The sequence below is a fragment of the Camelus ferus genome, chromosome 35, assembly GCF_009834535.1.
Source record: "Camelus ferus isolate YT-003-E chromosome 35, BCGSAC_Cfer_1.0, whole genome shotgun sequence".
NCBI classification, from domain to species: domain Eukaryota; kingdom Metazoa; phylum Chordata; class Mammalia; order Artiodactyla; family Camelidae; genus Camelus; species Camelus ferus.
Window position 1 is genome coordinate 23,617,592 of NC_045730.1, and position 14,206 is coordinate 23,631,797.

The window sequence follows — 14,206 nt, forward strand, 5'->3', positions numbered from 1 at the left end:
AGACCCCACAGTGGCCAGGGCCCTCCTGCCTGCTCTGATCCTCCCCTCCGTGCCCTTGCTCTGGTGCCATAGCCAGCCTGTTGCTTCATCTCTGCCTTGCATGCTCTCTCTCATGTTCAGGTTTAGAGGGGACTCCTGCCTGTATGTCACCTGCTTCCCTCCCCCACACCTAGCAAACCAAAAATGGACCCCCAATCCTGGCCCTTCCCAGGTGCCTTCTCAACTCAGCAACTACAAGTTTACTATTAGTCTATCCCTCACTGGTCTTTCTTGTTCCTAATTTAGCTGTTATTTAAAATTAAATTAAAACCTCTGTCATTATTTTGATTAAGCTAGCACAACAGTCCAAATTCCAGGCCCCCAAACGTGACGCATAAGATGCCCATAAAAACATATATTAGTGTTATATTACATTGTTCATTCATAAAATTTAATGGGAGCAGTTTCAGTGGCCATCAGCCTACTGTATGATTTTATTATTTAATCAGAATTCTGATAATCATAGTAATAATGACCTTTTCCCCCCAACATTTTATTATGAAAACTTTCAAACATACACAAAGGGTGAGAGAATTGTGCAGCAACACCCATGTACATCCACCACCTAGACTCTGTAACTAACATTCTTCCATATCTGCTTCATCACACAGCTACCTATGCATCCATCTGTCCAGCCATGAGTCCGTCTTATTTTTGCGGCAAGTCATTATAATGTCTAGTGCTACAGATTCCAAGTGAACAGCACAAATACACAGAATCTCTTCCAGGAAATTTCTGAACACGTTTCACTGTATACACATTCACATAAATCTGTATTAGTTCAATAGATATTTATGAACCCTTTATGTGTGCAAGGTACTGGGCTAGGTGCTTATCACACTAAGATGAAAAAGACACGTCTCTTGTCCTAAGGAACGTGAAGTACGGAAGTGGTGACGATTCTGCGTGATGAAAGCTGTGACACAGGATCTATTGAGGGTGAAAATGCACTTGCAGGTCGTACTTTATTAAGATGCTTCCTGCAGGGGCATGGGCGTTGAGCACATGCTAACTTGTCTCCTTCAGTGATAGTTATTGAAAGAATCATTTTTTTCAGATTATAAAAGTAATAGACAGCAAATTGGTAAATGCAGGAAAACAGGAAGGAAATTTGGTAATCGTTTCAGAGAAAAACCTTGGTGGACAATTTTGTGTATTTATTTCAAGTGATTTTGCTGTCTCTGTTGGGTATCGTCTTTAAAAGTTGGGATAATGGGTACCATCAGTTTTTAATCCTGTAACAATTTTATATAATATTAAATGCACAATTATTCCTTGCTAATAAACTTCTAAAACACAATACTGACAGCTGACAACAGGTGCTTCTTAAGCATATATACTGCAAACTGTCTTACTAATCTCATACTGTAAATACGCTTTTTTCAGTTGTCACTCTTGTAAGTAACAGTGAGATGAGTAAGAGTCTGCAGCTCCGTCCCCGTTGGGGACATTTCCTCATAGTGAGGTCCCCACAGCAGAGGACATGGGCTACCAGACGGTGTTCCACTGCAGAGGGTCACCATCCTGTCACCAAGCTGCCCACTACATGAGTGTACCCCTGCCCAGGAGATAGGCGAAATCAACTTCTATTTTAAAAAATTTGTATTTCATTGAAAAATGAGGTTGAACACATTTTTTGGCCACTTGCCAATGTAAATACACAAAAATAATTTTCAAGGACATGTTATACAAAAAGAAGATTTCCCAGAACACGCCCAGTGGCTGTCATTTAGTGTCCGGGAGGAGCCAGGAAGGACAGTGGGGAGTTGGGGTCTCGGCGGCGGCTTCTGGGCCCACCGCCGATGTCGGCGGTACTTACTCACCAGTTTGGTGATGCCCCCGTGGCGTCTGACCGCCTGCCGGGCTCTTCGAAACTTGGCAACATTCGCAATTGTCTCAGCTGCCAAACATTTCAGACACTTAAATGGAGAATCGAGTATATTAACCATAACTGGTAAACCCCCAAGTTCAACAATATTACGTCTGATTTGAGGATTATGACTGATTTCCTTCAGGATTTGTAATGAACCAATCTAAACGAGAAGAGAAAGTTATAGGTGAATGAGTGCTTAATGCAGAACCAGAGCTACGTATATATTTCTAAATCCCAAGTCTACCTAAAATCCTCCCCCAATTAAGTTTCTTAAGGGAACAGTTTCTATTCCCAGGTGTGAGACATACCCTCCACATTTTCCTTCAATTAAGTAAACAGACATTCATCATTTCAGAAGCTCAGGCCAATGGAAAAGAACCAGAAGAGGAGGAGGAACGGCAGAGAGCTGACAAGAGCAGCTAATCGCAGAAGAGACAGGTAATTAGTGTAACAGCAGACAAAGACAAATGACACGCTTCAGGAAGGGCAGACACCCAGCGCTGGGGAGAGAAGCACGTGCAGGTACCAACGAGGCTCCCCCTCCATCGTCACCGAGCCACTCACCTGACATTTGACTTCATCCGTTTCAAGTAAATTTATTAAAACTTCAAGGCCTCCAACATTCCTGATCGCCAACTGGCAGGTCTCTTGCGCTAATTTGAAATCCTTCATCGAACACAGCGCAATCACTGTAGCCGTCTGATTTCCTCTCTGCAAAGACACAAGGCCACAGAGGTTAAGTAAGATCACACTCCCATAGAAACGGACTAAATAGTGATGAATCCAGGAACTGGGAAGCGTGGGTCCCCATCCACCGCACATTCAGTTTTTTCAAGTTCTCCGAGTGGGTTATAATTTGTTAAGTGAATTATGTGGAGCCAATGCACAGGGTGTCATAAAACATTATTCCAATTAAGAGTCCCCGTGCAAAGGTGGTCTGTCTGCTTTAAACAGCTACAACACTAGGTGGTATTAGCGTATTAAATAGAGCCGGGGGCAAGCCCTGAGACGTGGGCTGGGGAATGTCAGTTTTACGTGGAGGTAATAGGCCGCCCTTGAACTGTGAACTGTGCAATGCAAACTGTGTCAAAATTATTCCTGCAGATGTACACAGAACCTGTCTGGACCAGAGAAAGCCTGGAGCCAGAGAAACCACGTGCGGAGCAGGACGGCGATGCACATTGGGACTGAGGGCAAGTGGAGCAGGGGCTGCAAGGCTGGGAAAGAGGCAGCAATTCCAGTAAGACCTGGAGACGGACCCGACGGGTGGATGAGAGAGAAAAAAACATGGTTTCACTGTGGTGAGCGGACTGCGGGCCCAGCAGTGTGCAGATCAGCTAATCACCACGTGTGAAGAGAAGCGGGGAACTGCTTTTGTAAAAAATCCAAGAGATTTTAAAAATGTAAATGATTGATTAGTGAATCAGGCCTGCCAGGAAGTTAAATCAGAATTTGTTGCAGGAATTCTAAAGCAATGTCCACTGATCATTAGAGCTTTGAAAATCTTTGAAGAACAGAGCACAGTACATACTACTTCTACTGCTACTGACAGTGATTGGCATACGAGTCCCCATGTAAGCACCGAATTAGTTCAGAAGACACAAAAGCAGTATTTCTAATGGAGCCAAGAGGAAACTATTTTTATAAAAGGTGTTCATAAAAGACAGCCTTGGATTTCTACCTCAAAACATAGTAGCAATAGCCTCAAATACATCTCTCTCTCTCTCTCTCTCGCTCTTTTAAGGAAAAACACTTTCAAATTATATTTAAGATCATTGGCTAATCATTACTTTATATTGCTACATATTATATGTGCATGTATGTAGATAAACACTTAGCCCAAAAATGGAAATTATATTCAAGCGGCCCAACCCCCTCCTTCATATCACACAAATGCACACTGGCCAATCCTCTTGTGAACTCAACACAATATGTTCTGTTTAAAATAAGAAACTGAAGTGGGATAAGCGAAGGGCGAGCGTCAAAAAGTGAAGAAGGAAATGTTTAGACTTCAGACTTTCTTCTTACTCCTTTCCAGATCATTCCCTCCACATCTCTAAAAATGTTATGAATGGCACTTCTGTTTTTCATTCTGATTTTCCCTCTGGGTAATCCAGGCTGTCCTCTGTATTCAAGATTATTTAGAATGACGAGAGCCTTAATTTTATTACTTACATTTAAAATAATAAGCTTTGTTCCTATAGCTGTTAGTGTCTTTTTCTCAATATCAAGAGAAATTCTAACATCACCAATTTCCCCACAGTTGGTTTTAACACATGAAGCAGTAAGTCCTCTATTCATTACTGAGCGTTTCATAAACTCCCTTGCTTGGGGGCACAGGACCCCCGCACACCAGCATTTTCTGTTCCTCTTTTTAAAAAGGCACATATTTTGTAAACCAAAAAGAAGAATCTAAATGCTCATCTTAATGAATTAAAGAAAACAATATAGAAAAAAGAAAAGCAAAGAAAATAAGAGAATTCATTAAACAAGGCTCCTTTTCTGAATTTAAATGGTGAAAAGGAGGCAGAAAATTCCTCCTGGGGTACCCGAAGGAACCGAGCTAGGTTCCGACATGAAACATTTGACAATGGAAACCAAGAGCCTCAGGTCAAGAGAGCTCTCAGGCAGTGGCTTCAGACTCATGTGTGAGTAGAAGGCCAGAAGTCAAACAGCATGTGATGTCTCAGTCGAGCCGAGAGTCCTCCCAACCCCAGGTCCAGCTCCCTTGAGGAGGAGAGCTCTGTCCTGACATTCTCGGTCGTACACAGTGGAAAACCTTCTGGACTGCTGTTCTTGCATTCTCGTTTCTTTGGTAGCAATTTTCCACTTAGACACTCAGCACAATCATTGCTTCCTATTTCAAGTTCTTTTCATTTTTCTCCTGTTAGACTATTTCCATCTTTTGAGCTTTATTTCATTACTTACACTGTAACCAATCAGATACATTTTTCAGTCAAGAAATTGCAGCAAATGCCCGAAAGGTAAGATTGTGTATTTTTCTGAATTATCTCTAGGCTGGTGTTGAGGCCAAATGATGGAAAATTTACATTTATCATTAAGAAGTTAGATCCTTATAGAAAAAAAAATGTTTTTCTGTAAATCATCAGCCTTTTCTGAAAATCTGGAAACACATTCATAGGCTTGAGGGATTTTTTTTTTTAGAACAGTTTTATATTAGGGAAAGTTAGTTTTTCCACATTTCAGGATTTACTTCTCCTCTTGTCACTGACCACACTCCCCAAAGGATTATAAATCTTTCAGAATGAATACCAGCGGACGGGAGCCAAAATATTCAACGTACAGAGCCACAAATGTTAGCCAATTTGCTATTCTTTAAATACCAGCTATGTCAAAGGATTTTCAAATGTTCGTTCCACTTTGACCATAAACATCTTACTGAGGAGAAGCAGGGCAGATATGCATATATGCTCCTTCTTCAATTAAATCTCCCCCGAGAACGAAATGAGTTGCCCGTACTTCTTTTCACATTTTATCACACATTTGCATTTGTGAGGTTTTAAGAGCTGGAGAAAACAGAGTAAAATATTATGTTCCTAGCTTCTGAAGGCTTTCAAAGAATGCTTCCAGTCAGCTTTTCCACATCTTAAATTAACGCAGTCCCTTCGCTGGTTGTCCTCACCCCGCCTCCCTCATCCTCCTCAGGCATCTCCAGCTCTGCCGGCTCTAAGGCATTCGGGAGCTCACGCTCCCTACCACGACCAGGAGGCCCAGTTCACGGTTGCCATCCGACTCCAAACGTGAGATTGAACTCATGTTGCTTTCTCTCCGTTTTCTCAAAATGTCCTCTTGAAAGATGAATAGAGGACATTTTTAAGAGTAATGTTTCCCCTGGCATTAAATAAAGTCTCTGAAATGAATTAGTCTTACCCACCTGGTGTATAGAGTAATAGCCCCCCCCCCCCCACCCCCCGGTACTGCTGAGAAGGAAGAAATAAACGTTGACCACGTTGAAACGAAGAAAGCACGCAAGAGTGAAACAGAGCGCAAGCTGCCGGAAACCACTGTTATATTTTTTTCATTCAACGAATTTGCTTACTAATTACTTAACTATTTGCCCAGCCCTATGCCAGGGACTAGAGGCATCCTGATAAATGAAAACAGGCAGGGGCTTTGCCTTTATGGAGCTCACAGTTCAGTGGAGAAGAAAAATTTCATCCAAATCAATGGAAACTTTAAGTCTGAGAAGTGCCTTAAGGAAGACGGACATGGGACCAGGGAAGCCCACAACAGGGGACTCTAACGGGCGGGGGCATCAGGGAAGGTTCCCGTGAGGAAACGATGCCCAGGCTGAGGTCGCGGCTGAGAGCAGGTGGAGGACGAGGGAGGTGACGAAAGGCCCGCCAGTGACGGGGACAGCGCACCGGAGGAGTGGGGCGCGGCGACGGCGGTAAGACCTAAAGAAAGGCCAGATGGCCGTGACTCAGAGAGCAGGCGGCAGGGTGGTCCCAGATGAGCTGAAAAGCTAAGTGGGCAACAGTCCCTGCTGAGCCAAAGGCTGGGCTGAGAACTTGCACCTTTATTTCAAGATTGATAGAAAATATTCAAGGGTGGTTGGTTTTGCCAGGAGGGAGAGGGCTACCGTGAGCTCATGACATTGTTAAAGGTCACTCTGCTGCTGGAGGGTGCAAGCGTGGACAAGCGGAGACCCCTTGGGTACCTGCGGGGGGATAACATGGATTAGCAGGTCGAGGTGACTCAGAGTGTGCTGCAAAGGTTTCCAGTGACTTGGTTCAGAAAAGGATGCGGGAAGCTAGTCGATGGCACTTTGATGGCAAACACGCTCACAGGGTCATCCTTCGGGACCTCCTGTCGGAGTCCTGTGTGCCGGCAGGGGGCAGGAAAGCAGGCAGTGGCGTGATGGGGATCAGAGGCCTCCCTTTCCCTGTTCCCCTCCGTCTTCAATCAGGAGGCAGTGGGTTAGACCCAGTGAGGTGACACCACCAGCCATCCAGCTGGCTTTCAATGGTCTCAGCATTCTTTCCTCCAAACATGCCACTCATAGAGCCATGAACCCTGCCAACGACTGTTTATTAATGATGACAGAGGGGCTGGCGCCCCAGCGCAGAGTTTGGCTCAGAGATCCTGTTCATCTCCCAGGAGCAGGAACGGTAAAAAGCCAGCGCCCCAAGTGAGTGGCACAGAATCACGTTCAGTCAAGGTAGTAAAACACATTGCTTTGCCTTCTGTTTATTTGCAAACTGATTTCATGCTGATGATTCAGCACTTGTACACCTAGGGCTCAAGAGATGAGACGCGAAAGGGCTCCAAGGAAAAAGAGAAAATCGTGTTCCAGAAGAAAAAAGAAATTAGACTCAGATTGTTGGACTGCAGGCTTGCTAAGAACTTTTTTTTTTTTTTAAATGAGGAATGGGTAAGGAACAAGGCAAGGATTCCCTCACATTCTTTTTAAATCGCCATGGAACATTTACATAAATTGATGACTTACTGGAATGCTATTGCAATAAGGAAAAATTTGTAGGAAATGTAGCAGTCTTCCTAAAAAGACTCAGAAGAATGAACTGAATAATTATGATTATTAATAAAAATAGTTTAGTAAAGTGGTTGAATACAAGAGCAATATTCAAAAATGAGTAAGTCCCATATGCTAAGAATAACAAATCAAAATGTGTACTTTGAAAAGAAGTTCCCATGCCCGTACTGGCAAAATAATAATAGCAAAAATATCTATGAGTGAATCTCACAAGAAACGTGTTGTAAATATATGGGGCAAAGCTATTCAGTTTTACTGAAGTATAAAAAAGATGAAATAAGTGAATGGTCGTACCATGTTTCTAAATAGGATAATTCAATGTTATTAAAATTGAAGTTTATCCAAAAATAATTTATAAATTAATGTAAGCCAACCGAAATCCCCACAGCATTTTTGAGTTTTGTTTTTTTTTTAACTTGAGTCTCAACTCATTCTCAAGATGATCTGAAATGGAAAATATGCATTTAAATTTAAAATATTTTAATAAAACTCTCTAGCCAATCAAATATTAAAATATACCAAAGCTACAGTCATTAAAAAGGCATGGAACTGGCATGGGAACATCCAAATAAATCAGTGTAACATAAAGAGATCTGGAAATAAACTCTTACAAGTGAAATTACAGTACTTGACAAAAGTAGCCTCTCAGATCATTGGAGGAAAGAGCGGATGAGCCAGTCACCTGATTCTGAGATCTGACAAACTGAGAGAAACTATTTGCAAATAATTATAACAAAAGATTAACATGCATCAAGAATCAAAAGACAAAAAGCCATACAGGAAAATAGACAAAGTACACAATACAATGGCTACTTGACATATGAAAACATTTACAAACCTCACTAGCAATCAGGAATATGCAAATTCATACAAGATATATTTTCCCCTATAAAATTTTTTAAAAGGCTGAAGATTGGTGAGAGTTTATAACAGTGAATCTCAATCCTAGGTGAGCAGTTTTAATACCCTAGGGAGATTTTAAAGATTATCAATGCCCAGAACCCATTCCAAACTAATTCAGTTCAAACTTCCATGAATGGTATGTGAGCATCAGAGTCTTTGTTTTGTTTTGTTTTGAGGAGCTGAACTGATTTCACACTGTACCCACAGGTGAGAACCTCTGGTATATTATTGATACAGTGTAAATTGGTGTTTGCTTCCTGTCGGCAGTATCACAAAATTTTTATACATAAACCAAGCTTGGTTGATCACTTTTCATAATTTCCCTTTAAAATAAAAATAAAAATTAATGCAGTGCCTCTCAAACTTTACTGTGCATATATTCTCTTTTTTTAACACAGCTTTACTGAGGTATAATTGATATACAAAAATTCTACATATATTTAGTGTATACAATTTGATGGGTTCAGACATATGCATATACCTGTGAAACCATCACCACAATCAAGACAATGAACATATCCGTCACCTCCTCAAATTTCCTTATGCCTCTTCCCTTTTTTGTTTTAATAACACTTAACGTAAGATCTGCACTCTTAAATTTTTCAAGTGCGCAAACAGTATTATTAACTACAGGTACGATGCATTTTGCATAACTGAACTGTTATACCCACTGAACAGCAACCCCCCCATTAGAACTATCAACATTTTAAATGTGCATACTCTTTGACCCATGCAGTTCAATTTCAAAGAATCTATCCTACAGAAATAGTGTACATATCCAAAGAATATATAAAAATATTTGCTGCAGCATAGTGATAATAACAAAAAAAATTGATTAGGGGAGACAACCTAAAAAAGTTATCAATAAGGGAACTGTTAAATAAACTACTGATATATGTATAATGGAATACTATGTAGCAATGAAAAGGATTGAGGCAGATATGAAAGCTCACCAAGGCATTACAGTAACTACACAAAGCCCAATGTAGAATCACAAACAGTCTGACTTCATTTTAGGTATAAAAATTACATATGTGTATATATATAAACAAACATCTGGAAGGGGCTTTTCACTTTTATTCTTTGCATGGCTTAAATACTTATAATGAGCATGTGTGAATATATTATTTTATAATATTTTAAACACAGAAGAGGGTGGGGGATGGTCCAGGAGAGGAACACAGAGGTATCAGGAGACCACCACCAGCCAGGATCCAGCTTAGGATCTGCAGCCCTTGCCAGCAGCAAAGGCTAGTGGACCAAAAAGGGACATGGAGTTTAATATTTTTCCTACAAATACACAATTTATAATCATAATTCAGAAGATTTATAGATGCATGTAAAATGTAACATCATTTATACCAAATCTGGTACCACTTACTCCTCAATGCTCATATTTAGAAATTCCTCAGCATGCAAACCTCTGTAACAGGACTTCAGTGTGTGTTTTTAAAACAAAAAGTAAAGCAGTCTCGTGTGTTCTACAAACTGGGAAGTAGGCAATGCTTCTGTTCTCCACTTTATTTAGCCTCTCAAATAAATTTGAGGGGGAAAGCATGCTTTGAGGAACAAAAACATATTGTTGCTGCAAATACATCAGGCAACAAATTTCCTGAAAAGATCTATTAGGTTTTCAGATCGTTACATTAAGCTGCCTTAGATATCAACATTCTTTCCAATCAGAAATCTTACGAATACCTAGATGAGCAGCATGTATCACATAATTATGCTCTAGCTGGACCAGTTAATCGTATGCACTCGTGAATGAATGAATGGAATTAAAGCTGAAGAGACTGCTGTAGAGATGTTTCAAATTGTCATTTTTCACTAGTTAAGTTGATGTGGTCATATAATGCTAGCTAGTGGTGGTACAAACTTATGATTCGATAACGGTTTTGTCATACTCATCTAATTATCTTTGCTTTTTTCTCCACTCTTCATTTAGGATAGCCAAGAGGCAAAGAGAGTTTGAAGCTCAAAAACTGAAAAAAGTTATTGTTGTATTTGTAGAGTTCAGATTCCCCTTTGGAGATGAGGTTCCCCTCCATTACTTCCACCATCTCCTTTGTAACAAAATTAAAAGAGGACTAAGTCTGTTTCAGTGGGCATTACAAACATGCAAGTCACACACATCTCAATTAACCCGAGGAATTAAAATGTGTTCACTTCTTACACTGCATCATGTAAGAAGACTTCCGTGCAGGCTCTGCTGAGTAGACATTCCATTAGATGATGGGATTTATGTACCTTCTGATTGCTAACATTTTTGTTTTTAGGTACAAAAGTCCTACTCTTTTTGTCTTGGAGACTGTTTTTAAAGTGAACCCACATCAGTGTAACAACATATGTATTAACTTACAAGAATTGTTTCTCAGGGAACTGGTCCTAATTTTTCTTTTTAACTACTAGACTTCATTTGGGTGCACAAGCAGTGGCCATTGTTTTCCATTTTTGAAAGACTTTTTTTTAAGATTCTTTTTAACATAATAACACCACACTATCACATTCTCCATCTCTTTAACTAAAAACCTAGCACATTCTGACGCTGCTTTCCAAAAATGAAGACTGAATTCTTTTGTTAAGAAGTACTCCACGTGTAATTGGTTTCCAACTCACAGGAGAGAAAGCAGGAATGCTCAAGTGCTGGGCGTTCAGGCCCCCTGAGCCCTGAACTTCTGCACAGGAGGCCTGAATAACCAGAGCCCTGGACGCCTCCTCGGCCCACAGCCACCTTCTGTGCGGCCCGGAGTGGAGCAGGTCTCGGCTTTTCCTCCAACGAGACAGGGATCACACTACCTGCCTCTCCAAACCCAAAGCCAAGTAACGAGGAAGGAATTTAATTAACTGGATTGATTGCCAAGTACATCAGATTTCTGTGATGAAAAAACATTCCCAATTACGACTTCAAAGAACTCTTTAGCCAATTAAGGTTGTGAGTGCACGGCGGGGTGTGTATGTGTGTGTGTTAATCAGTTCGTGGAAGATCAGTAAGGAACACGAGCCCCACAAAAGTGATCTTTGACAAAGGTTTTCAAGTCTGAAAAATGCCCTTGTCAAGAACCCCACTCCAGAGAGGAAATCCAAAACATTCCAGAGAGGGAGCCTGGAAAGCCTCTTCGGAAGCCTCCTGAGATTTCTGATGTGAATGTCTTCTCAATGTCGCTCTGACGCAAGAGTCCCGGGCACTGCTGAGCCAGGGGAACCACCAAATACCTTCACTTTTCACGGGCTGACAGTTCTCAGTTTGTGGCTACATCACAGAAAAACAACTAGCAAGACCTCAGACTCACATGAAAGGTGGAATCGACACACGCTTGGTCACATGGAATAAGTTAACTGGGCCCTACAGCCCAATGACAGCGCGGGTGGAGGCAGAGGATTCACATGTGGTGATGCCCTGCCGTGATCATAAGCTGCCCTCAGCAGTCCACACCAGCCACTCTCTGCCGAATGACCTGCGTTCAGGTAACATCGTCATCCCCCTAGAACTTGGGAACAATGATTGCCCCAATATCATACTCAAAGCTGATCCCATATTTCTGAATTTACATTAAAAAGCCCACCTCGCCCCAGTTTCCATATCTAGCTCTTCCCAGTGTTAGTGTGTAGGAGCTTTCAATCAGAGGGAAAATTACTTTAAAAATAAACATTTTTCTCTTTTTGCTTCAAACTTTCCTAATTACTTATCCTCCTTTAATTAATCTTTTTAAGCCACTAACTGGTTGCACAAAATTACCGAATCAAATGTTACTTTCTTTGAGATTAATAAAAGGACCAGTGAAGCAAACTGCTTGTAAGATGGCAAACTAATTTTTAAGGAATTTAACATAAAATTTTTGATCCAGAAATATTAGAAATATTGCCTTAGCTGTACTAACTTGAGTGAGAGGCAGCTACCTTCTAATTGGCTTGTAAGAGGCCACATTTGTTCATGAATAAAATAAAAAAACACGAACAGGCCACCTGCTCCACAGTTTTTTCTAAGTCTCGTTCATCCCTCTGGCTCTCAAAATGGTAGCTCATTTCTAGTGAATAATTGGAGCTTCAGTCCTTTATTTCCAATTATTGTATGGGCATTTCTATTTGCATATTTCACTCTCTTCAAACTTAATCTGCCCCCAAACCAACCCTCCTCATAAACCAGCCTGCCTTCTTTCTTGGCCATGTCCTTGCTGCTTCCAAGGACACTTACCCTATTCCAAGCCCTCAACACACTCTTATCAGTGCAGCCTCTGTCGCTGGCTTCCAGTCTTCCCACTGGGATTCATTTTGCATATCACCTGCTGGTGGACTCAGCTTTCTAAATCAATGCTTTCATCACCCTGCTTCACCAGCTGGACTCTGATCAAAATCCCAGGTGCAGAAATAGGCACCCACAGGGAGGAGGAGTACCTGGGGAAGTGGCTCTGGGGATTAACCCTAGATTCCTCCATTATTGAGCAAGCACTCAGGTGCAAGCCCCGCTGAATGAAGCACATCAGAGTAGGGCACACCCCTCCAAACTTGCTTGCTAATATCCCAGCGGAGCCTGGAGTTGACGAACAGATAGCTTATCCTCAATGAACGGCCCTAGAAAGTGCCTACAGGAGAGACAAAGCACGATTCTAGACCCAGCCTCTGGGATCCTTTCCAACTACGCAAAAGCGAACCACCCGTAGTCTAGTCTCCTCAACTTTCTCTTGGATTTATTCATCCTATAGTATTAAATTCCATCGTTAATCCACATAGAGATGGATTCCAGCAGGCTACAACTATGGGTCCAGAAATCCATGCTTCAGTTTAAGGATACTTACACTAAGGTGTGTGAAATTCAGATCTACTTATAATTATGAACTTTCAACATTTTGTCTCATGTTACTAAAAGGTACATATTTGTGTTCATTTATATTGTTGGAACACTTGTGGTGAAGAAGTATTCCCCATTTCCAAACAACAAAAATCCTCCAACTCTCCTGTTTCACCAAGGGGTTCCATACATTTCCGATTTAGAATTGAGTGAAACTTACTGTATTTCTAGAGAGACTCACAGTATTAGTGTGGGGCGTATACCTTAACAACCAGCTCCCCCAGTCGCTGGGACTGAGCCAAAGCAAAACATCTCAGTTGTGAGATTCTGAAGCCACAATGGACAGGGGAGAAAAGAAGATTCATATAATGCTGGCAGGTGCAGCAAGGAAGCCATCTATCTACAAGGAGGCTGGAAGAGGGAAAGGAGGGGACGGGAGTAAAAGAAGATGGGGAAAGACATCCCCAGCAGAAGGAACCGAACGACTCAGGCTCAGAGGGAGGAAAAGCGGTTCTCAAGGAGCTGAGAGCGGAAGGACAGCCTGGCACCTGGGGAACCTCATTCTGTCCCTGGCACACCTGAGCAGAGGGCGGAGCGGCAAGCCTGGGCTCACTAGTGAGACACCCTGTGAAATACAGAAATGAGTTTAATGTGGTCTCTCCACTCAAAGAGTAGCTGATAAGACAGGCTGCACCACAAGGGGTAGCAGAAGGCAGAATGGAAGCGCTTCCCACTCAGGTGGCTGAAAAAGGAATTTATTGCTTCATTTAGAATTAGGGTGCAAAGTCACCAGCTGTGTGTGGGGGGAGGGGAAGCTGGAAGGCTGATGAGTAAAAATGCAATATAACCATTAGTTTAAAAATTAAACCGTGTTCTAAAAATCCCGATTAAAAATATATATACAGATGTAAAACTTGCAAGTTGAAAGGAAAGTATGTCAAAGCCAAATAATTAAAGACTAACTCCCGTTATGATGTGCCAAGATCTGAGCTCATAGCTCTGGATAAATACTAAGCTATATCATTCATTGACTTGTCGGGGTATTAATGAGCTCATCAAAACTTTTTCAACAATTGCAGACATTGCTGTA

General features: G+C 41.5%; 1 protein-coding gene across 3 annotated transcripts in view; it reads right to left on the minus strand.

Moving 5' to 3' along the window:
• ARMC4 (armadillo repeat containing 4) overlaps positions 1-14,206 on the minus strand; it is a 141,271-nt gene that overhangs the window by 104,832 nt on the left and 22,233 nt on the right. For all 3 annotated transcript variants that reach the window (XM_032473528.1, XM_032473529.1, XM_032473530.1), the window contains exons 6-7: positions 2,477-2,623; positions 1,863-2,072 (exon numbers count right to left, since the gene is read on the minus strand). In XM_032473528.1, coding sequence (XP_032329419.1) covers positions 1,863-2,072; positions 2,477-2,623 — 357 coding nt within the window. The remainder of the gene's footprint in view (positions 1-1,862; positions 2,073-2,476; positions 2,624-14,206) is intronic.